Raw genomic sequence first — 25,185 nt, forward strand, 5'->3', positions numbered from 1 at the left:
AAAGAGTTCCGTGTGGATAACAAACTCATTGTGGGGTATGTGGGAGCAAAGAAGGGAAGGGCAGTGCAGAAAAGGACCATTCTAGCTGGGTTAGTCTCTGCATCAAAATATGTTACGCCTTGGCAAAGAAGCAGCCCCCTAAGGGATTAAGGGCCCATTCCACCAGGGAAAGGCTGCGACTACAGTCTTGGCTCGGGGTGTCCTAGTCCAAGACATCTGTCAGGCCGCGACGTGGGCATCATTGCACAGGTTCGCTAAACATTATTGCCTGGATGGGCATGTGCGCAGGGATGGGCACTTTGCCCGTTCAGTCCTTCAAGACTTTTTAGTCTAGGTCATGAGTCTGCAACCTACCGCCGGGATGGTATGGCTCGGGTATCCGATTTAAAGGTAAGGAATCTGCAGCTGGAAGTCTCTATCAGATTAACAAGTTACTTACCTTCGGTAACGCATTATCTGGTAGAGACTCTATCTAGCTGCAGATTCCTTACAGCCCCACCCATGCCTCCCTGCTTTGCGGACTGATGTAGTAGGACTAGGGTTGTTTTCCCCCTTTCAGGGTCCTAGTTTTGCACACGTCTACGTCAGTTACTTCGTGGCTCTGCGCTTCGGGCATGGAAAAAATGAAAAGTACTGACATCTGTGCGGCACCTGTATAGGCACCGCGACATCATAACCGACGATGCCTACGTCGCGCGGAGCCGAATGGAGCCACCCGACGTCGCGCGCAAGGGGTATTGCTCAGCAAAAGTTTCTGGAGCCAGCCGGACACCTGGGAAATTCAAAGGTAAGGAGTCAAAAGTAAGGAATCTGCAGCTAGATAGAGTCTCTACCAGATAATGCGTTTGTGTAGGTAAGTAACTTGTTCTTCGATGACATTTGACAGTGAAGCAAATTGCTACAGTGATAGAGAGGGTATAGGTAACTTCGTCATTGAATGCTTCATATATCCTGCCCCTCTACTGAAAGACTGATCGTTACTCGAAGGAAATCCACCTTCTAAGCAGCCCTCAAACCAAGCTTTTTTGAATCCTCAAGGCAGTTAATAACACTTAACTATTCCCTCCATCCTTCCTTCAGCTCTTAAACCCATTGATTTTTTTCTCGTTCATGTATCATATATCTACATCTTTCACAATAGCCGTCATGATGCCCAGGAAGACTGAGCCACCTCCTCCTACTATGACATGCTCTCCCTTCTTACCTTTTAAAGCAATAGAGTAATTAGTTTTCATCCGTCTCTCTCTTACTCTCCACCCATGATTAGGTGTTAGGATTCTGATCTTCAGAGCAATCGTTGTCAGCAACGTCTGCAACTCCTACAGCGCACTTCAGCTGTTGCACCTCCATTTTGGTCCCAGTGGATATCTCAGTGACTTTTGATAAAGTGGACCACCCTTTCTCTCTCACCATCCTATTCTTCCATCTCCTGGCACTTTTCAGCTGCCCTACTCATTTAAAAAAAAATATAGCGCGAACTAGACTCGAAGATATCCCGTATCAGAGCGATTTACATGAGCACCAGTTTCGCTACAGATGGACACATTCATTTTTGTTAAGAACGGGGCGATTAAGTGATTTGCCCAGAATCGCAGGATGTTGAGCGTGGATGCCGGGACTCAAACCGGGTTCCCCGCTTCGAGGTCGACCGCTCTAGTTGTTAGGCTACATCCTCTCCCCATTCCCCAATGGATCTCGCTCTACACAACTTCCTTATGAGGCAGCATTCCCTTGTTTTCATATATTACCTGTTTGCAGATGGCACCCAAATAATTATTCTCCTTTTTACTTCCCACTTTTGGGCCAATATCATGCTGCATATTGTAATGGACCACTGCTGGGTGCATGCATGGAAATGATTTTTCTCCTCATCTAATGCGCTTGCTTCCTTTCCGTGATCCTTTTCCACCCTCATATTCATAAAATCCACAGGCCACATTGACCACACCAACTTTACTCCTATTCATCTCCTACACTCATCTACCCAGTATGTGCTAGTTGCCCAAAGCTTCATTCACCACAGATGATTTGAAAGCGTTTCCTGGCTTGCTTCATCCACAGGAATACACTCCTGCTGGGTAGGAGCAGTGACCACAATCCTAGTTATTCATGAAGACCCTTGACAAAGTCTGTCTGCACATGCTTAACCACTGGAAACAGCAGCAGCTGCCCTCCTGGCTTCATATTGGTTTTTGGATGTTATTTGGGTGCAAATAAAGTTTGTACTAACCACATTTTCTCCTCATATCCTCACCTTGTTTGGCAACAGTTCCCATTATGGTATGACAAAAACGCAGCACATTTTACAAACTAACCATTGTGTGTATAATCGTTTTGAACTTTTGTGACTTGATATGAGTTGTGCATTTGACATTCTGGTTTTTGCAGTGATTGATAGACCTTGCAGGGCACACTGTTTTGACTTCAAATAGTCCAAGTGTTATTTAGGTGAAGCCCAGCATCCTTGAAAGAGGCAGGACATTAACGCTTGAGCTGCTTGTGCCTTTCCGAAGAATGCAAGAGAGCTGATAAGGCAAAGAAATCAAGTGTGTCGTTCATGGGCATAATTTGTCCTTCCGTTCACACACTGTCCTCGAGTTTGTGTGAAGTACGCTTGAGCTGAAATATATGGGCCAATTAATTAGTTTATACAAGGAGGCGTGTGTGCATGGCACACCTCAATAAATATGATATAACACATATTCAATTATTTTACATTTTATCCAGGTATGCCACATTGTCTTGGGTTTACGACCTGCTACTCCAGAAGAAGAAGGCCAAATCATTAGGTATGTTTTAAACTGAATGCTTATACGTGATTGATACACTAGTAAACACTACTATTCCAGATACCGTATGTATTTCAGTTTGCAACGTTTGCCACTGGATCACAGCTTGTCTGTGAAAAATGTTTACAGTTTCTCTTTTGCCGGTACGGCTGCTAAGTATATGACTCCGAATTACGAGAGTTTACCTATTTTTTGTTATAATTTGAGGTCAATTCTTTTTATAATTAGAGGAGAAAATGTCTGCAAAAATATGTTCGTTGCGTGAGGTGAGAGATGATTGTAAATACAGATTTTCAGATCTATTTACAGCTGGACAAATAACACATTTTAGAAGGCTGAAAAACGTAGTGTTTGGTCCTGTTTTAAAACATATTATACCCAAATTATGTCGTGAGCGAAACATTGGCTATCAGCTGGTGCGGACTTTGTAGCAACTTTTTGAATTATGTAATTCTTTACTGAAATACTGTTTATTCTTAATGATCCTAAGATGTAACATAAGTAAACACAGTGCAGAAAATCTGTCACCAAAATCAGGCCTTTTCCATCAGTTCTTTTAGGGGAAGGATTACAGATTTTCACGTTATTGAGAGAGCGTGACGGCTCTGATTTCCTTTCGCAAAGAGAGCCCTGTGTTATAGATGTGGTTTGTTTGAACCCAGTCTGCTGTGCAGCCGACACCCAATAAAGTGCGAGGCGCTGGTGGAAGGCGATCTTGTGGGCTCGTTAATAAACATGCCACAGAACTAAACTCTGCCTGCAAGGGGCGGATTCACTACAGAAGTAGACCCAGATAGTTCCCATTAGCACAGTTTGTAAGGACAAGTACAAGAGGGGTGGTTGTACCTGATCTTATGTCCTGGATGGTTCACATCTTTGTGGGCGCCCGCTCACTTTGCTGTGGGACTGTAAACTGTTTCTGAATCTGCTCCTGCAAAGCTTGGTGCCCTGGCATCGCGTCTCGCATGTGTATGTATAATGCCACATTCCTGCGTTTGTGTCCTCACGTAATTTGTGTGTCTTGTGCTCCAGGTTTCCTAATGTGAGGCTTTGGCCCAGATACCATGTTGGATTTGATTTGTATATGCATCTTCATCCTCCTTTTGCTTTGGGTTGCTTATACTCCAGCATACCAGCCTTAAGTTATGCCCTCTGTCTCCGTCTGTTTGTAGCAGCTGACATGAATAGCCTCGGCCTCTTGGATGAACAGTCACCTAGTGGATGCCTGTACTACACCATCCCTATGTAGTCACCCAGCAAATGCAGGGGTTGCCTACAGTGTGAGGGTGTCCCAGCCCTGCTGGGGACCATGGATTTTATTTTTAAGTAGAGTAAGGTGGTGAGTAAAGGGTCTCGGCCGCTCTTTGTCAATGAGATGCTGGGTCATATTACCCAGGGGGCCTCCTTCTCTCCTGTGAATGGCATGGCCACCGGCCTTCTGCATGTGCATGAAGTAAGCTTTGGAAAGGTGACCGTGTGTAGTTACAAGACCATTGCAAAGGTGATAGCGTGTAGTTACAAGGCCATTGCAAAGGGGATGGTGTGTAGTTTCAAGACCATTGCAAAGGTGATACTGTGTAGTTACAATTCCATTACAAAGGTGATAGTGTGTAGTTACAAGACCATTGCACAGGTGATAGTGTGTAGTTACAAGACCATTGCAAAGGTGATAGTGTGTAGTTACAAGGCCATTGCAGAGGTGATGGTGGGTAGTTACAAGACCATTGCAAAGGTGATAGTGTGTCCGGAATCCGAGGAGGAGGTGATTGGGTGGGGGAGCTACGGAGAGACGAGGGGCACTAGTGGAGGGTGGCAGAGAGGGAATACGAGGAGGAGGTCATGGGGTGGGGGCAGCTATGGAGAGATGAGGGGCACTAGTGGAGGGTGGCAATGAGGGAATCCGAGGAGGTGGTCATGGGGTGGGGGGAGATATGGAGAGATGAGGGGCACTAGTGGAGGGTGGCAGTGAGGGAATCCGAGGAGGAAGTCATGGTGTGATGGGGCTATGGAGAGATGAGGGACACTGGTGGAGGGTGGTAGTGAGGGGGTCTGAGGAGGAGGTGGAGGGCACTGTTGGAGGGTGGTAGTAAAGGTATCTACGGAGAAAGAGGTCATTGGTGGGGTGCCAAAATAGACTTTCGCACCAGCGCTAAAACCGGCCCTGTCATGGCCTTTTAGTTTTTGGTTATTTCATTAACAGTTGGGTCATTAGGGCAACTGTGGAACATACTTCGAAGTACATGCTAATTACATTTACTACTATATTCAATATTTCAAGTTTGAAGGTGATTTTACTAATCTCTTTTTCCGGAAACAATGAAAGTGGAGCTGGATGGTGGTTGACATGGGGCTGGGGCCCAAGGTCAGCTATGAGATAAGGTGCACTGGAGAGGGGTGGTAGAAAAGTGGATAATCAAGCCTGCAAGTGAGTGTGCTGGGTCAGGGGTCAGGTGGCGGTAGTAATGAAGAGGGATTCTCCCTAAAGGCTCGCACAGAGGGAGCCCGAGTAGTGTCACTTGCCTGATACTCCCTCCTCAGATCTTCTCTTCCCATCAAAGGGATATTACATGGAAAAAGACACTTTTTGAGAGTGATAACATTTAGAAAGAGATTTGGAAAAGAGTGCATTTTACGGGGCCTTGTGACACTAAGAAGAAATAATGGAGGGCCCGGAAGCAGGCCTGGCTAGATATATGTGACAAATCGGGCCCGCAAGGGCCCACCCCAATGCACCCTTGGCCCACCCAAATAAAAATTCCTGGAGCCGGGTCTGCAGTGCAGGCCTTCTAGGCAGCAGCGTCGAGGCATCGCGATGAAAGACCGTTAGTCACCCGAGGAATTGTGGGTAATACATGCACAGTGCATATGCAGCTTCTGCTGCCCTGCCATGCTCTCACATGGAGCGTTATAGGAGCTGTGATTGTCAGAATAGTGTTTCTCTTTCATTTCCTGCGGACCTATGGTTGCCGTCATGGCTCACAGTTAGGCGCTATCTGATGACGAGCTGGACTCTTGGCAAGGTCTTGCTTCCTTCTGAGGGTGACAGATTAAATAAGGGAATGGTATTTACATCGATACTTGTGATCTATGTGCAGGTTCATTAAATAACCCAACGACTTGGTGTGTGGGTGGAAACGTAGAGAACTCTCCTTGCTGTGAGATTTATTTATTTATTTTCTCCTTGCTGTGAGATTTATTTATTTATGGCTGGGGCATAGACTTTTCTGTCCTGTTACCTGTTTTTCTTCCATATATGCTTTTGATTGCAGTAGAGTCGAATGTAGTATATGGCTGAACATATATTGGCTTTGTTTAAATACAATAATGTGTTTCTTTTTTATGAGCCTCGAAATGTAATGGACAATTATGGGCTTTTTATTGTTCAATGTAACTATTATTTAATTTTTGATTCACTTCACTAATGGCCCTTTTAAATTCTCTTGGAGAGACTGACCCAGAAAGGATGAATCTCATTTTACAAACGATAGGTCGGAAGTACCATCTGAGAAGCTTGTTAAGAATCGTGGTTAAAATTGTAAATTCATTTGGTTTATCGTTTCGACAGTAATCTACTCGGATTTTGATTAAGTAAGATTGGTTTTATTTTTGCCCAATTGAAGAGATTTGTCTTTGAGATTTCCTAGAAACATTATTGCTTGTGAATATATAAATGACAAAGATTAATAACACTATAATTTTCTTGAAGTGCGACGATTTCGTTTCCTGTGTTTTTCTTTGTAGGGGTTGGTTAGAAAGGGAAAGCAGATACGGCCTGCAGCCGGGCCACAACTGGTTTCTCATTTCAATGCAGTGGTGGCAGCAGTGGAAGGAGTATGTCAAATATGTAAGTACTTTGCAAATATCTTAACATTCAATGTAGTCAAGAGGTATGGGTCCAGACGTAATGAGTTTCTAACAGTACTTAGTCTCAATTAGTGTTTCCTTTTCCAAATCTGCTTAGTTCATAGTCCACTTTTTTTTAATGTAGCAACTATTTTATGCTAACAGTCTTTATAACTTTTTCCTTTCCGAAGTGCACAAATCTTGAAGATAGCATCCATGTTCAGGAAATGAGTAACCCGGATACCCCTTCCTAAATGTGGTCAATAGTATCGTTTCAGAGCTGTGCATATGTTTATTAAAAGGACCTTGAGCCATCACCCACTAGTTAGAGGCATGCTTTATCTAGTACGTTGCTGAGAGATAGCCATGACCACTCGAAGTCGGGTGTGTGCTTCAGGTTAGACACAGGCAGTGGGAGAACTGTCTGGTGTTATACCCAATCCTCATGAGCCGGTATCATCTGCTCAAAAACTCTCTCCCTCATGCCTCTGAGTGCGATGATTTTCACAAGCCCTACTCAACCTTGTATTACTACCTTAACCACAAGTCTGAATTGTGTGATGGATATGCAGCCTTTACAGCTCAGTTGTTACTACGCAGGTTAGTACCACACAAGTTGCTACAACTGTGGTGACACCACAGGTGTTTTTTTTCTAGATTTACGAAACAGCACTTTAACATGCATTTAAGTAATTTTGAACATCAGCACAGCACCATCTCAACATCAGCACAGCACCATCTTAACATCGGCAAAGCAGCATCTTAACATCAACATTACAACTCTTATTCGTATTTGTGTATGACCAAAGCAAACTCCATTGAGTGTTGTTGAAATATCACTGGCAACAAAACATTTGGATTCGTACAAAAGCGTGATTTTTTAATTTAGAAAAACATTGTATGAAACATCACAATTTTTAAACAAGACCAAGAAAGAACCAATGTCCCCTAAGTGAGTATGACATTAGAGAGACAGTTCATAAAAAGATGGTTGTAGTCTTATGGCCTTGATCCAAATGAGCAACAGCCTGTTAGGCTTCTTTAAAAATTGTGATGTTTCATACAATGACCTTATACATTACTACCGCGTAAGTGTTGTTACAATGCCATGGTATTCAGCTAGCCTACCAAAAGCGCTTCCTGGTACAGGACCTGTGACCAAAGCAGGCACAAGGAGATGATGATGATACAAGCTCTATACAAGCTCAGCAGATGTTATCTGACAAACCATGAATGGCTTCTTCATCTGGAGGTAGTTTAAGTTTTGAGGCGAATTCTCTAGATCTTTTTGCAACCTCCAAGAAACCACAAAGTCATGATTACTGCATACTAGAGTTTCCACCTCAAAATTGTGGAGACTATCAAGTTGATCCTCTTCAGGCTAAACTGACTGATGTTTTGATATTTGTTGCATCACTGGAATAGCAAGGCTTTGTAGTGGGCTCCATTAGAGGTTATTTGTTGGCTCTTTTGGCCTTTCTAAGTTTCCCTGACAAACCACCATTGGTGATGCGTATCTTGAAGGGGCTCACTGACCAGCCTTTGTAATTCAGGTCATCAGTGGTGATGCATCTTTATCATTACAGCCTCATGCCTTCTTGCTAGATTTCAGGTGGTGGAGTGTGGTCGTGTCATTCTTGATTTTCTTGCCCTTTGTGTCTAAAATTTGATTTGAGCTTACTGTAAATCTTCGACTGGGAAGAGGATTTTAACAGGATCAGTGTCAAAGTCTGGACCATGACGGTTTTCCCTACACCTTTTATTAAGCCCCTATGGGACCTTAATTTGGTATTCATGTTTTTGAGCTTCCTGAAGCCTACAGGAGAAATTGCTATGAAAAGTTCTGATCCATTGAGGCGCCCCAGTGAATTCAAAATGTGGGGAATCTGAGGTTAGTTACACCAGAAAGAAGCAAATAATTTGTTCTCCTGGACGTGGCTTACAATGTCTGTGAGTAAATCAAGGCAAAGCCACAAGTAGGTGATTATCCTTAGAAATACATTTTCTCTTTCAAAATATAACTTTATTTCATCTAATCCCTTTTGTTGGCAAGCCTGATGGGACTAGTAATTCCGACTCACCACTTCAATTTGTTTTGATATCCAATACCTTTTGTCAGTGGCATAATATTCATGCAGGTGGACCTAACTCATATTAATATATTGTAGCTCCCTTCACTTTTCCATGCCTCGCCAAACCTTCTGTATTTACATCAGGACAATCATGGACTAGGTGTGCTCAATATAACCACCACAGTGTGTTGCAATTAAGATATGCATCTTGACTCCCCTGTTGATGTGCAAAGCTCAGATTAATGTTTAAATCTCTGCAGTGTACAAGTGAAATCTGAGACTTAATGCACTCTGCAGATTTCCAGCTTTGGGCTTGTCAAAAGGCAATTTCAATTGGATCTGCAGCAAACAAAAAGCATCTTTTTATTGTCTTTTCATGTCTGAAGGATACCACCCTGCCTTCCTCGGACCTTTGTAAGTACGATCAGGTGAAAAGGGTTCTTTGGCCAGGGAATATGGGAATAATAGATGTAGCTAGTGTTGGTTTTAAGGTCCAGCCTAGCGCAGCGCGCATGCATTGCTCTAGGAGTGGGTCTCTTGGAATCACTCCAGACATTCTGAGAGCTTTCTGAAAGCTTGTGCGTGTGGTTGTCACATTCTATTGGCCTTTGCGTGTGGCTTTCAAAAATGAAAGCACGCAATTAGCCACAGGCGGGTGCATGCCCAACCTTTTCTGAAAATGTTCACTCCCATGGCCTCCAGCTGTCGGGAGCGAGCAGCGGCGCGCAGGGTGCCATCTGTTGTGGAACAGGTTTCATTAGCGCGGTCGCATTCAAGCGGCCACGCTTATTTAAACTTTCCCTCCCTGCTCCACAGCCGTGTACATACTATCCTTCTATGTATTTTCTTTTAATAACAGCACGTCCTGCTGCTAGATGTATTTTTAATGATTGAGGGCATGCTCTTTCTTTTTCCCCTCAGCTTCCAGTTGGTTGGTTACATAGTAGGCGCACAGGCGCTGCGACGTCGCTGTTCTTACTTGTACTCTTTAGTGGCTTACTCCGTTCACTCCACAGTCCTTATGCACATTTTACAAGGGGTGAGGCCGCCTCAAATAGCAGGACCATATGGTTTTTGCGACAGTTGCAGGCTACGTGCATCATCTTCATAGTGCATTGTCTGTCCGTGAGGGGGTTGTAGTCTGGATTTTGTCACTCAAATGGTGAACAATGGCATGGGAGTCAAGCACATCGCAGAGTCGGGTTATAAACTTGCCAGTGCTTGGTGGGGTTGTGGACACGTTCAATTCCAAACACAAGTTGAACTAAAAAGTAAAGACTGCTGCAAACAGGTATGCAACTCGGGAGACGGCAACACTGCTGCGTACTGCCGTGTATCCTACACTAAATCTACTGTTTTACTATGGCCACTGCTCGTTGAACACCTTTCCTCACCTCCTTATACCTACTTAGAATAGCCTCATCTAGTGCCTGTATCACTCCCTAAGTTTCCTTGTTATGATGTCTGACGCTTTCGGTGTCTCCTCCCTCTGCCCTGACTGTAGCTCTTCCTCCCTGTGTTAGGCACACGAGCCACTCACGGACCTCAGTGAACTGCCTGCCTAGGAAGGCTGCATAGTAGTCGACGGTTCCACTGCCATCCACACCGCACTGGTGCCTTTCATGGCGACCTTCCTTGCATGCCCTCCTTGGAGCCCTGTGAGACTAGGGAGGCTACACAGGAGTCCGGGATTCCGCTGCCATCCTCCCTGCACCTGTGCCCTTCGTGGCAACCTGCATTGCATTGCATTAGTGGATTGGTGTGGCTCAATGGTTAGAGGCGGCAGACCCGGAAGCAGAGGTCGGCCCGGGACCAGGGTTCGATTCCCGTCGCGGCAGGGTCTTGGGCCAAGGTCAGCGGACTCGATAATTCTCGCCTCGGTGCCCACTCTAACCATTGATCCCACTCAGCAACTCTGGGCAACAGCTTGCTTAATCTCCACTTACGGCCCCATCAGCGCCGGGGATGCCTGTCTTCACCTTGGAGATGCCCAGTAGGGACCATCTCACAAGGAAAGCCAGGATGGGCTCCCCAGTGCTATACAGCGCCGGGACACTTCCGAGTAGCTGCGCGCTTTACAAATTGGAATAACATAACACATTGCATGCCCTTCTCGGAGCCCTTCTCTATCTGTTCCTCTCAAACCCCTCCACTGTCTCCTGCTGCCCTTTCTTCGGCTTACCAAGTTCTTCACTGCCTCCTCCACTGAGAGCCCACTACTGCCTACCATCACTCAGTTGATCTCCATACACCACCTATTGACAAATCCAATAGGTCTCCCATCGGCGAGACCTTGTGGCATTGCCAGTGCTTGTTTATCACCGACAGTGCTTCAACGATAGTTTGACTTCCGATTTACTGGGGAATCTGATCTGTACTGTGGAACTATTGAAAAGCGATAAATGTGTTTATAATGTGAAGCGATCCATTTTAGAGGTCAGTAGCGTTTAATTCTAGGAGAGTGTCAGAGCAATATTTAACAGTGTTTTTTCACTGCCCACATGAGAGCTGGATTCATTTTTTTATGTTTTGTGATCCTAGGATTCTAAACCTGTTGTGATAGAGCCTGCATCTTTCTTATCTGGAGACAAGAATTCAGTTGGCGCTCCATCTGTGGAACATGGTGAAGAAAGAATGGGGGTTTCGAGTTTTTTCAACTCCCCTGAAGAAAGATTTTCAGATAATATATCTAGTGCATCAGAAGCCTCTGAGACAACTGGTAGTAGTAAGTAAAACATTATTTCTTCTCACCTTATTTTCATATTGGGTGGTTTCGCATTTTTTCACATTCACCCAAAATAGCAAATGAAAAAATACTAATTGCAAACGCTGGAAACATGTTTATGCTTTTGTTCTGTGGTTTAATACACACATGTTCAACAAACTGCCACAGCTTTCTTTCAAGGGAAATCCTTTCATAGCACTACTGTTCCTATCTACATATTGCCCCAACGATCTTGCCCGCCTACAAAATCATACACCAGGACCGAACCCACAAACCAGGCGGAGAACTCACGATCCTGTACAAAAACACCCTTGACTGCACCACAGTTAGCACACAGTCAGCACACATTTTCTAGATAATTATGCCAAATCAGTTTGATGAGGCAGTAAATGCTAAAACATTGTTCGTTCACTATTTCATATGCTTTAAGAGCTGACAAGTAGGAATTTTGTACCTCCCTGTCTACTTGCATTCTTGCACATCGTCCATCACTGTTTTTCCTTTGTTTGAGATTTCAGCATCCCTTGAGAACTTTATCTGGATCGCGAGTCTAAATTAACATTTTTCCCAAGATAACTCAAAAGACATTCCATTATCAATAACGATTATCTTTGGATGCTTGCAGAAGACATCATCTAATGGTTAAAGTATTTATCTTTTTGCTCAACATACTTTTTCTCATACTCCTTTATAGACTCTATATTAGTCTCAAAATAGTTGTTATACAAGCAATACAGCTGTATAATTTTACAAGGATCTCTGGGCATCTAGCTCTCCAGCGGCCTCCAGTTTCTGCTTGTTCCACCAATCTCTCCATGAGCTGACAGATCAATGCCGTGTCCTCATGCTCCCACATCCTACGATTGCTACACAAGATTTTCATGTAGATCACACTGAACACCAGACAAATGATCACCCAGGCTCTTATCACAAGTAGACTTAAATGAGGAAGCAACCTCTATATAGAAATCCCAGCACATTTCCTATGCCGACTCCAAACCACCCAGAACGACTCCACCGGACTCATCCTGAACACCCCACAAAATAACCACATCTCTCCACACCTCATCAATGTCCTCTGGCTCCCAGTCCAGCAAAGATGTAAGTTCTACCTACACACCCACTCCTACAAAGCCCTCTACAGCACCAGTCCAGCTTACCTCAACCACTGCCTCAACATCTACAAACCCACCAGATACCTTCGATCTGCATCACAGGCACGATCACACCTCCCTTGTGTCAAGAAGACCAGATATAGAGGACGCTCTTCGCAGCCAAGACCTGGAACGACCTCCCCAAACACCTCGGAACCTCACCCTCCCTCATGGACTTCTGTAGGAACCTCAAGACATGGCTCTTCCAGACAAAGCAGGAATGATCTCCTTCTCCGCCCTCAGGCCTGCCCTACACCTCGCCTGGATGTCCTCCCTGGTGATTAGCGGCAATCTACGGATTCAAATAAGATAGCCTCTCCTTCCTTACTCAACTTGCATCCTTCTCATAGCAAGAAACTGTCTGAGGTAGCACCTTTCCAAACCGTTCTCCCATTATAAAGTTATTCTGTGAACTAGAGCCTGTATACCTTTTTTTGTTTTTGTTTTTTGTTTTTAGAGATGCACTGTTAATTATTTCCACTGCTACTGATGTAAATCTGCACCAGGTGGTTCTTGAACCATGTGTGAACCATGCATGAAGGTATATTTTTTCTTTGGCTAATGGAGCAAGCCAAGTCTAATGTTTTTTTAGAACAATGTCCAGGGGAGTCTCTGAAAAGACTCTAGGTGGCCACATTGTGCTTCGCAGACCGCATGTTGGACTAGCTCTAAAGGATCTTCTCATGAAGCGCAACACACAACATAGAAAGATGAACTCTTTTTCTCATTCTCAGACATAATCCAGCATCAACACTGTTTGGCGACGCACTGAGGAGGATGTATCCGAGGCTGATAACTTCTTCTCTCCTTATCATACAGAAGCTAGATCTTCAAAATGCCAGCGACCTTGATATGTGCCCAGAAGTGCATATTCTCTATCCTTGAGGCACTCCTTCGGAGGAAGTTTATTTGTTCACAGATATTGTTTTAAAACAGCAGTGGTTCTTAAGCTGCCCCTCGGCCATCCGTGGAACCTAAATCCAATATTCTCACCAAAATCTAGCAGCCATCTTCTGCCTCTCTAGAATCTGTCTTCTGTCCTACATCAGGGAACTGCTTGAGGTGGTGCTGTCTGAATGCGGGAAATGTTTTGGACCTGGCAGTTCACATTTGACCTGAAATTCTTGTACACCCATTCCTCATCTGAGAGCTCAGTGTTTCAGGTGTCTTCAGCGAAACTGAAACCCAGTGCTTTCTCTTCAGTCCTTTGGGACCGTGAGTCCAAACTCCTTGGTTCCCTCTACCAATGCCACATGCCTTCTCGCATGGTGTGCCCCACGCCTTGTGAGAAGTGGTGTAACTGGCTACAGTTAGTCTGTCTGACCACGAGTGGTAAGTTCTCTGAGTTGATTAAAGATAGTCTTGATGCTTCAAAGCAAATTCTGAGGACTACACTCAGCTTATAGTGCAGCCCGCTCTATTGCAACTCCATCTGCCTTGCACAAGCATGCATTGATGCACTCCAAAGGATTTTCTGGCACTGTATGAGCTGCTCTAATGGATATGCTATTTGATGGCAAGAGACGTTTCATTGTAAAAGTGGACTTCTTCATGAAGCTCTTCAAGAACAGCTGCACTACAATGCAGTCCCTGCAGATGGTCTCCCCGGCGGAACAGTTTCATCAGCCGTGTCGCCTCTTTTGCTGCTTTACAAAAGGTCAACATTTTCTACCAATGACAACCTTTGCAGCCAGTAAATCTCTGCAGCAGTTCGTTCTTCCCCTTCTTTTGAATGAGAGGTGGACCAAAGGGTCAATGGTGGCAACAGCTCTAATTCCCTGCCACTTCTGTTGGTTCTGCAGTCACAAAGACACTATGATTTGTCCTCCTTCCACCATCAATGTCCAGTCGAGTGGAAGAGGCTTCTGTTTCCTGACCCTTTACAAGTCCATCACCATAATCGCTAAGTGCTCCAGTTTGTCTGCAAAGGTTACATCCTTTCCTTTATGGTCTACTCCCCTTCAAAATGTATTACTGTCAGGAAATGCCCCCGAGCCCACACTTAAATCTTGGAGGTGGAACTACTAGCCTTGTTATCAAAAGAGATGACGGTGTGTGATCTTTAGTCACTGGCAGAGCAGTAAACATGCATCAGTGTGCTGAAGCTATGAGTCGCCCACCTTGCCCTGAAGGCCGCTTCTCCCCCATGTCTCAGGCCATGTTCTGCAAGTTGTCTCGGATAATGTTAACACAATTAACTACTCCAACTAATGGGGCCAAGTGGGTTTCTAGACCAGTGCTTGGAGGCTTTGCAGTTATGGCAGTGTATTTGACAATGAGAATGTTTCTCAATGGCAAATTATTTGACAGTAACTTTAAATATGAGGATCTACGGGAACTCAACAAGATGTGACAAGTGTGGTCTTCTCTTAACTAGGACTTGTCTTTATTGACTTTCACCCTTGGTTTTTAGAAAGAAAAGGTTTCTGTTCCGCACCCAGCACTACCCAACTGCATGGTTCTCTCTGGGAGTTCTTCCACTTGAACTGGTCAGAAGAGATACTTAATTGTTTCTTGCTACTCCGCTCATCTCGCTAGTTCCCCTTACGAAGTAATATGATTGCACAGAGCTGTTTCCCATCACTTTGGACTGGGCAAGAAGGTTTTAATGCGCTGATCTGTTGGAACTGAGCATTTAGCTCCCCTTCCCAACAGAGCAGATCTGCTTTTGCAGTTAAGTGGTTGGATCCTGTCCCATTCCTCTGATGCTGCACATACAGAGATTGAGATTTTCCAATTAGAGGCTTTCAACCTCGCACCAGAGGTACTGATAAATCCCCATTTGAACTGGTGTACAGTTGTTTATCTCTCAGTACTCTTTTTCTGATTGCAACTACTTTGGCCGATAGTGCATGAGAATTGCAGGTTGGAAGAATGGTAACGCTTACTATTTTATTTTGGATCACTCTATGTATTTGTATATGTGTTACCTTGGTAAGAAAAAGCCTGAAGTTGGCATTCATTCGCACTCCTCAAGGGCCAAGGTGACATCTACTGCTCTGGCCAGGGTTATCCCTGTGGCTAATATTTTTCAGGTTGCCACTTGGTCTTCGTTACTTACCTTTCCATTTAAAAAAAAAAATATATATAATACTTTATTAAAGTTTTACAAGGAAAAACCCCACACGAGACTGTATCTGATAGTGTGACATTAACATTGTGCTTAGTAATCATATAGCATTTTATACAACATCACCAAAAGGTTTCAAGTACGACAGAGTATCTAGCTAGCGTTTGATTGCAAAAAAAAAAAAAACTTTCCCCGCCCAGCCATCTGAAACAATACATTGCTGCACTCTTTGACGACAACATCCAGTATCCATTTAGTCATGAGGTCCCCTAGACAGTTAGGTCGATCTCACATGGTTCCTGACTTACAACCCCTGTTGTTTTAGCTACTCTCCCCTTTGTGTCAATATACGTCTTATACAAAGCCCAAAAGTTCTTGGGTCGATTACGTGGTGGCAGCACATCGCAAAAAATGTCCGTTTGCGTACTGCAGTACAACATATCACTTGACCACTGTGGAATCGTGGGGGTCGGGCCCGCAGCCAACACATTGCCACTCTGCGCTTTGCCAACAGAAGCCCCATATCCACCAGCCTTTGGGTATCAGTTTGGAGTACCCCAGTAACGCCAGTGCCGGTTCCGGGGGGAGAGGCAGCTCCACCATTCGTCCCAATTCCTTAAAAATTAAGTCCCAAAATGTAGCTGTCACAAAGGTTAGTGATGACGGACAGAGTTAGACACCACTAACCGTTTTAACCACAGCCAGCAGGAACGATGATGTGCTGAGAATCCTCCCAGCTCTCCGAAATGATGAGCCCCACAGTGCTATTAACGCAGCTATGGAACCCAGCACCCCGGGGAAGAAGGGAAGGGGATAGAATAAGAAAGGTCACTGCCTGGGGAACGTCTGGCTTGAGACTGCTCTGTGCTCGGGTCCAGATAACGGGAGCACCCTACAGAAGGGAAGAGAAGAATGAACACAAACATAAAACCACTATACGGCCTTTCATTCACCCTTCATGCTCTTCCCACTCCCTTGGTTGTCACCACGGCACTTACAGACTCCAGACAGTAACAGCTTGAACTTCTCTCTCCGGAATCCAATCAAAGGAAAGGAAAGCTGTCCACTCTCCACTGGGAACTCCTAATCCCTGGCAAATGTCTCGTAAAGTCGGTGTCCTCGAAGAAAGCTGTTAGTTGCACAGCAGGGTCAATGAGGACGAAGGGGGGACCGCCCCAGCTCTGGGCACGAAAGTTTATACCACTTGGGCAGGGGATGCAGGAGTACGGGGAAAAAGAGAGAAGGAGCAAGAAGCGGAGGAGGCTGGTTGCTTCTGGAAGCCTCCGCTAAACAAGTCTTTTTCTGAGGAAATACGGGCTTTCCGGGACCTCAGAGCGGAAAATACAACTATCGCTGGAACATCACGAAGAAAACAGTTGTCTAGGATTACGAGTTTGCACACTCTCAGAGAGCAAGTACTTGCGTGTGCGCGGTCAAGGATTCTCTGCAGCCCTCGGTGATCGGTGAGTCCGGAGCGAAGTCTCAGGAACGTCGCGTCGGAGTTCCGAGAGGTAACTCGAGGAAATTGCAGCAGCGGTGATTCTTGATTCCTCCACGGGAAGGAAAGCGTCCGCCATGACTCAAGTAAGCAAAACGATTGTCAAGCACCTTCTTCCTGTATAGGAGGTGCTTATGAGGTCGTTTGAATCTGTGGCTGCCAATCAACTGGGAGAAGTCCCGTCCCTTGGCATTCTGGGAGTTGTAGTGCCGCGGCCCCTTTCTCCATTCACTCTTGTGCATTCGTACCTGAAAGGGAGTGCGGGGGTGGTTACTCACTATGCTGATGATAGGGATTTGTGGAATCGTGACAGAACCCCTCCTGAAGGAACGCCGTCTCGGCGGTCGTCCAGGTTTTCCTGGATTGTTTTCGTGGAATAGTTCCATTAATTCGGGGCAATGGAGATTCTGCTCAGGTTCCCATGTTCTGTCCTCCACCCCAAATCCTTTCCAATCTACTAGATATTGTACCCGTCCCCGAATCAATCGGGAATCTAATAACCTGTTTACTTCATATTCCTCCTGCCCATCTACAACAATTGGAGGGGGTTGATCTAGAACTCGGACGTTGGGTGCACAGGGTTGGAGAAGGGAGACATGGAAAACTGGGTGTATTCGCCAGGAAGGGGGCAATGCCAATCTTACTGCTACAGGGTTGATGACTTCTTCAATGCTGTATGGGCCTATGTATTTGGGTTTCAGTTTGTCGATGCCTTTCAAATGTATGTGTCTTGTAGCTAGCCAGACCTTATCCCCAATTTTATATTCAGGTTCTTTGGTTCTTTTCCTGTCTGCAAATCGTTTGTGAGCTGCTTGGGCCTTCCTCAGATTGTTCTTTGTCTCTATGAGGATTGCCCGGAGATGAGCATGGTGTTCTTGGATGCTTGGAAGGGGTGATTCTATGGGCCACTCGAAGGGGAGCATGTTTGGATGGTGTCCCAATAAGCAAAAGAACGGAGAGCATCCCAATGTAGAGTGATCGGTATTATTATATGAGAATTCCGCTGTCCATAAGAGCTCTACCCAATCCGTGGCATTCTGCATGGTAAAAGAGCGAAGGTACTGCTCTAACGTTTGGTTTAAGCGCTCAGTCTTGCCGTCTGTTTGGGGGTGGTAACTGGTCGAAAGTTTGGCTTCTACATTCATCGACGCGCAGATCGCTTTCCAGAAGCGGGAGGTGAACTGTGTTCCTCGGTCTGTTATGATCGCACTGGGAAGTCCATGGGCTCGTACTACATGTTGGAGCATCAATTTAGCCACTTCGGAGGACGTAGGGAGCTTTTCCAGGGGGATAAAGTGTCCCATTTTGGTCAGGTGGTCCACAATCACCAGTATCGTCGTATATCCCTGACAAGGGGGCATTTCCACGATAAAATCCATAGATATGGTATGCCATGGGCGTGGAGGAATTGGGATGGGTCGTAACTGTCCTGTGGGTTTCGCATGCACTGCTTTACCCTGGGCACATACGGCACAGGTTTTTACGTAGTCTTGAGTATCCGCTTTTAACGTTGGCCACCAGAAGGAACGTTCCATCCCTCTTATGGTCTTCTGTATTCCCATATGACCTCCCAAGACCGTATCATGAGCCCATGACATCACTTGCTCTTGTAATTCTGTCGTGGGGATATACAGAGCGTGTTGAACAAACAGCAGACCGTCATTTTCCGACCTCGTCTCTGGGGCATCCGCCAACCAGGCTTGAGTGTCTATCTTGGTCAGGGATGCCTGGATTTCGTGCAGGAATCGGTCTGCTGTGATTACTGCAATGGTGGATGTCTCTACTACTCCATCTCCCAAAATAAACGGTGTTTCTGTGAATGCTTCCTCTAAGTCTACCTCCTCAATAGGAAGACGGGAGAGGACATCCGCTTTTCCGTTTTGGGGTCCAGGCCGGTATTTTATAATGAAATCATAGTCTGAGAAGAAAAGAGTCCATCTTAATTGGCGAGGGGTTAGTGCTTTCGCTGTCTTTAAAAAGAGCCGGTTTCGATGGTCTGTATAGATTTCAAACGTATGATGAGCCCCCAACAGATAGTGTCGCCACTCTTCACAGGCCCTTTTGATTGCCAATAGTTCCTTATCTGATATGGAATAGTTGATTTCGCTAGGATTCAGTTTCTTTGAATAGTAGGCCACCGGGTGTAGTTGCCCTGTCTTGGGATGTCTTTGGGACAAAACACCTCCAATGGCGTATTGTGATGCATCTGTTTCCACTATAAAGGGAATTTGAGGGTCTGGATGGCGCAAGATGGGAGCTTGGGTGAATTTCTCTTTCAGATTTCGGAATGAGCGTTCTGCCGCCTCACCCCAGACAAAAGGAGCGTTCTTTTTCAGGAGATGTGAGATGGGTTGGATAATCTTTGAAAAGTCTTTAATAAAACGCCGATAATAATTTGCAAAGCCTAGAAAGCTTTGTACTGCCTTGATGTTTTGTGGTGTTTTCCACTGTATGATAGCGTTGACTTTGCTAGTATCCATTTTGAATCCCTGAGCATTGATTACATAGCCCAAGAAGGCGACCTCTTGTACGTGGAAGAGACATTTTTCCAATTTTGCATACAAGGAATGCTGACTGAGCCGATCCAGAACTACTGTAACGTGGGTGATGTGTTCCTGGAGTGTGGTGGAATACACGAAGAATATCGTCTATATAGACCATACAGAAAATGTCCAGATATCCTCTCAATACTTCGTCCATGAAGTATTGGAACGCTGCTGGGGCGTTACAGAGCCCAAAGGGCATCACCCTGTATTCAAACAGGCCGAACTTTGTTCGGAAAGCGGTCTTCCACTCGTCTCCGCTTTTTACCCTCACAAGGTGGTACGCTCCACGAAGGTCGAGTTTGGTAAAATACCGTGCCCCTTTTATTTGGTCGAGGAGTACCGGTATCAAGGGTAATGGATAACGGTTTTTCACCGTAACGCGGTTTAGCGCACGATAATCTATACACGTGCGAAGTTCGTCGCAATCCTTCTTAGGTATAAAGAAGAGGGGAGACGATGCAGGAGAGGATGAATGTGTAATGAAACCTGAGGCTAGATTCTCTTCCAGGTACTTCTGTAAATAGTGGGTTTCAGCCTCCGTCAACGCGTACACCCTACTGCATGGAATATCCGCTCCCGGAATCAGCTCAATGCGGCAGTCGTAGACTCGATGAGGAGGGAGTTGTGTCGCAGATTGTTTATCGAAGAGGGATTTGTAGTCCGCGTATTCTTCTGGTAGCAGGGTTACGTTAACACAGGTTTCTGGGGTGCTTGCGCTAGCCACTAGCCGTGCCTTGGTGTTCTCGACGGAGCCGACGGGGTATTTGTCAAGCGTGCAATGTTCCTTACAATATTGTGAGTTCATGGTAACTGTGCGGGCTGCCCACCGGACTTCAGGATCGTGCAGAGTTAGCCAGGGCATGCCCAAAATAAGACAGAATTGCGGTGCATCAATGAGGTCGAACTGGATGCATTCGAGATGGTTCTCCCCGAATTGCATTAGTAAGGGTGGTGTATGTGAGGTAACTGGCCCGGAGGTTAACACGGAGCCATCAACAGCCTTTACACATTCAGGTTTTTCTTTTCTTACGCTGGTTATTCCTATTTTCTGAGCGTAGGCGATATCCATATAGTTCCCGGTGGCCCCGGAATCCAATAAGGCGTCGGTGTTCAGGGGTGAACCACTAATTATCCATATGGATACAGATACATTTATGTGAGCCACAGCAGGCTGTAGGGTATTGGCTATGACTGAGGAGATCTGGGTTCTTCTTCCGCCCGGTCCAGCGATCTCAATCTGGGTCGAGCTCTTCAGTTTTCCGCCGTCTCTGTGGTCCCCCCCACTGCAGGGCTTCTTGGAGGTAGGCTCTTTTCGGGAAGCTGTGCTCGAGCTCTACATTCTCGAATGAAGTGGCCTCCTTTCCCACAGTATAAACATAATTTCATCCTTCTCTGTTTCTCTCGCTCTTCTACCGAGAGAGGTCCTCGTATTCCTCCGATTTGCATCGGTTCCACTCCGTCCGAAGCCTTGGGTCTTGTGTCGGTAGCCTCTTTTGGTTTGGGGTACCAGAGGCGTGATTCCCCCCGTGTCTTATCTCCTTTGCGTTCTTGTAACCGGTGGTCTAATTGCACGGCTAATTCTATCATCTCCTCACACGTCGGAGGTAATTGAACTACTTGGGACAGTACATCTTTCAATTCCCCTCTCAGGCCCTGGTAGAACAAGGAGATGCGTTTTTCAGGCGGCCAGTCGGTTTCTACCACCAGACGGTTGAATGAGGTGATGTAGGTAAGCAAATCTTGTGTTCCTTGCTTTAACGTGAGTAGCTCACGGTCCAAGGTTAACATGTGTGTCTTGCGATCAAAGAGTTTACGTAATTCAAGGCAGAATTCAGGGAACCGATGCAATACTGGATCGTTTCTCTCCATCAAAGGGATGGTCCAGCTAGCGGCGTTTCCTCCCATATAGGACATCATGAATGCCGTTTTTGCAGTATCATCCTGGAAGACAGCGGGTTTACACAAGAAGTGCAACCTGCACTGATTTAAAAAAGTCTCAAACTTCTTTGGTTCACCATAGCACCTTTCAGGGGGTGCCAACGGAATACTGGGATTCTGAATCACATGAACGGTAGGTCCTGAATCACTCGACTGTAAAGGGCTTGAAGACATGGTGAAAAACCCCCCACCTGCCTGTTCCTCTCTGGCTGGAGGATGTGCGGTAGCCCCTGGAGGGGGGAGGGTTGCCTCTCTAATGTAAGGACCTCTCCTCGTTAGACCTGCCACCTCTCTACGCAAGGTCCCCATTTCTTTTCTGATGTCTTGATTTTCTAAACGCGTAGTGTGCACCTCTACCTGTAGCGCATTTAGGCTCTCAAGTAAAGAGGACAACACTACGTTTGTGTCCATCGGTCAGGCTGGTCGTTATTTCGTGGGCTTGACAATCTGTCACGAAGGTTAGTGATGACGGACAGAGTTAGACACCACTAACCGTTTTAACCACAGCCAGCAGGAACGATGATGTGCTGAGAATCCTCCCAGCTCTCCGAAATGATGAGCCCCACAGTGCTATTAACGCAGCTATGGAACCCAGCACCCCGGGGAAGAAGGGAAGGGGATAAAATAAGAAAGGTCACTGCCTGGGGAACGTCTGGCTTGAGACTGCTCTGTGCTCGGGTCCAGATAACGGGAGCACCCTACAGAAGGGAAGAGAAGAATGAACACAAACATAAAACCACTATACGGCCTTTCATTCACCCTTCATGCTCTTCCCACTCCCTTGGTTGTCACCACGGCACTTACAGACTCCAGACAGTAACAGCTTGAACTTCTCTCTCCGGAATCCAATCAAAGGAAAGGAAAGCTGTCCACTCTCCACTGGGAACTCCTAATCCCTGGCAAATGTCTCGTAAAGTCGGTGTCCTCGAAGAAAGCTGTTAGTTGCACAGCAGGGTCAATGAGGACGAAGGGTGGACCGCCCCAGCTCTGGGCACGAAAGTTTGTACCACTTGGGCAGGGGATGCAGGAGTACGGGGAAAAAGAGAGAAGGAGCAAGAAGCGGAGGAGGCTGGTTGCTTCTGGAAGCCTCCGCTAAACAAGTCTTTTTCTGAGGAAATACGGGCTTTCCGGGACCTCAGAGCGGGAAATACAACTATCGCTGGAACATCACGAAGAAAACAGTTGTCTAGGATTACGAGTTTGCACACTCTCAGAGAGCAAGTACTTGTGTGTGCGCAGTCAAGGATTCTCTGCAGCCCTCGGTGATCGGCGAGTCCGGAGGGAAGTCTCAGGAACGTCGCGTCGGAGTTCCGAGAGGTAACTCGAGGAAATTGCAGCAGCGGTGATTCTTGATTCCTCCGCGGGAAGGAAAGCGTCCGCCACGACTCAAGTAAGCAAAACGATTGTCAAGCACCTTCTTCCTGTATAGGAGGTGCTTATGAGGTCGTTTGAATCTGTGGCTGCCAATCAACTGGGAGAAGTCCCGTCCCTTGGCATTCTGGGAGTTGTAGTGCCGCGGCCCCTTTCTCCATTCACTCTTGTGCATTCGTACCTGAAAGGGAGTGCGGGGGTGGTTACTCACTATGCTGATGATAGGGATTTGTGGAATCGTGACAGTAGCTATTTCCGGGCATAGCCATGCCAGGTGTATAAAATCAGCTCTCTGTCCGTTACATCTGTCACATTCAGCCCCATCCCTCAAACCATATCTACAGAGTCTCTCCGGTGTGTAATATACCCTATTCAAGTATTTGAAGTGGATGAGTCTATGCCTTCCATTCAGCGATATGCGCTTTGTGCTAATACAGCAATAGGCCCACATTTCATCGTCTATCTCCCTACTCAGGTCTCTCTGCCACTCCAATCGCGCTTTAGTGTAATGATTTGCCCTGTAATCCATGGATCTTGGAGGCTATTCTCTGCGGCGACTCTGCCTTGATAAAATAGGATAAAGAGGGTAAGTCTGGCGGTTCTGCCAGATCCCCACCCAGTATATGTACTAATGCTTGCCGGGTTCTGTAGAACTGAAATTTGGTAAGGTTTGTTGCAACTAGATCTCCAGCCACCATCTCCACCCAGCTTTTCGGTGTGCCCCCTTCGAATAAATCTCCGACAGTGCGAACTCCTATAGAATTGAGCGCCCTTGTAACTCCTTTCTCCCTGCAGGGGGGAAGCGAGTGGCACCACTCTACCAAAGCGTGCAGAGAATACAGTATAGCCCCCGCCTGCAGCTTCAGGAGATGATGCCAAGCATGTGTTGTGGCGTTCACCGAATCTAGTATGCTAGTTCTGCGATCTGGATGTAAGAATATTAAAACTGGCATAGGTCCAGGGGAAGCCACGACTTTCTCAATACACAAGTGCGGGTTGTCCGACCGGCCATGCATCCATTGAAAAGCATGCGCACTTTGAGCCGACCGGTAGTACAGATCCAAATCTGGAGCTCCCAACCCTCCCATATGATATGGCAGCGTGAGAACGTCGCATCGAACCCGCGCCTGCTTACCCGCCCAAGCCAGCCTGATCATCAGAGTTGTAAGTCGGCGGAAGAAAGAGCCAGGAAGAACCATAGGAATATTATGGAAAAGAGATAAGAAACGGGGGAGGACCACCATTTTCATTATGGAGACTCTGCCTAACAGGGACAGTGGTAGGTGAATCCAACTTTCCACGTCGTCCTGTAACCTGTCTATAGCCACCCCGTAGTTTTCCCTGAACACCACTTCTGAGTCCGTGTGGATTTTAATCCCAAGGTACCTCACAGCATCTGTAGTGGATAGTCCGGCTCAAATGGGACCGTCACGGGCGTAAGGGGAAATATCACGGATTTTAGCCAATTAACTTTCAGTCCAGACAATGCCCCAAAACCTACTACCTCGCGCAACACAGAAGAAAGGTGCTGTTCAGGGTCACAAACATAGAGCAATGTATCGTCTGCGTAAGTGGAAACTATTAACTCATATTGCGGAAATCGGATGCCTTTGAATCTGTGGTATTCTTGAAGTGCACAAGCCAAGGGCTCAGCTACCAGCGCATAAAGAATAGGAGACAATGGGCAGCCCTGCCGCGCACCTCTAGTTATGCATATAGGATCCATCACAAGATTACCAATTTTTATTCTAGCAGTAGGGGCACTGTATAATATCGCTATCAACTGCAAGAATACTTCCCCCACCCCCATCCTCATCAGGACCTGGCGCATGAAAGGCGACTCCACAGAGTCGAAATCTTTTTCCATATCGAGGAATACCGCTACCTCCTGAATCTCCGGCTTGGTATGTTGCATCGCGCCGAACACTGTTCTTAGATTGTAAGTTAAGTTCCTATTTGGGACAAAACCTGCCTGTTCCGGTGCTACCAATAGTGGGACAAGCGGGACCAATCGCGTAGCGAAGATCTTTGCAAAGATTTTGGTATCTACGTTAAGCAGGGAAAGTGGGCGGTAGGATTAGCACTCATTCGGTGGTTTGCCCGGTTTCAAGATAGCCACTATAATTGCTAAATGCATCGATGGGGGCATAGTGCCCGTGACGCATATATCACCAAAAAA

General features: G+C 46.1%; 1 protein-coding gene across 3 annotated transcripts in view; it reads left to right on the top strand.

Annotated features, from left to right (window-relative positions):
• USP32 (ubiquitin specific peptidase 32) overlaps window positions 1-25,185 on the top strand; it is a 1,392,279-nt gene that overhangs the window by 842,765 nt on the left and 524,329 nt on the right. For all 3 annotated transcript variants that reach the window (XM_085649438.1, XM_085649439.1, XM_085649440.1), the window contains 3 exons: window positions 2,728-2,789; window positions 6,531-6,633; window positions 11,246-11,429. In XM_085649438.1, coding sequence (XP_085505564.1) covers window positions 2,728-2,789; window positions 6,531-6,633; window positions 11,246-11,429 — 349 coding nt within the window. The remainder of the gene's footprint in view (window positions 1-2,727; window positions 2,790-6,530; window positions 6,634-11,245; window positions 11,430-25,185) is intronic.

The sequence above is a fragment of the Triturus cristatus genome, chromosome 3_2 (assembly GCF_964204655.1).
Source record: "Triturus cristatus chromosome 3_2, aTriCri1.1, whole genome shotgun sequence".
NCBI lineage: Eukaryota > Metazoa > Chordata > Amphibia > Caudata > Salamandridae > Triturus > Triturus cristatus.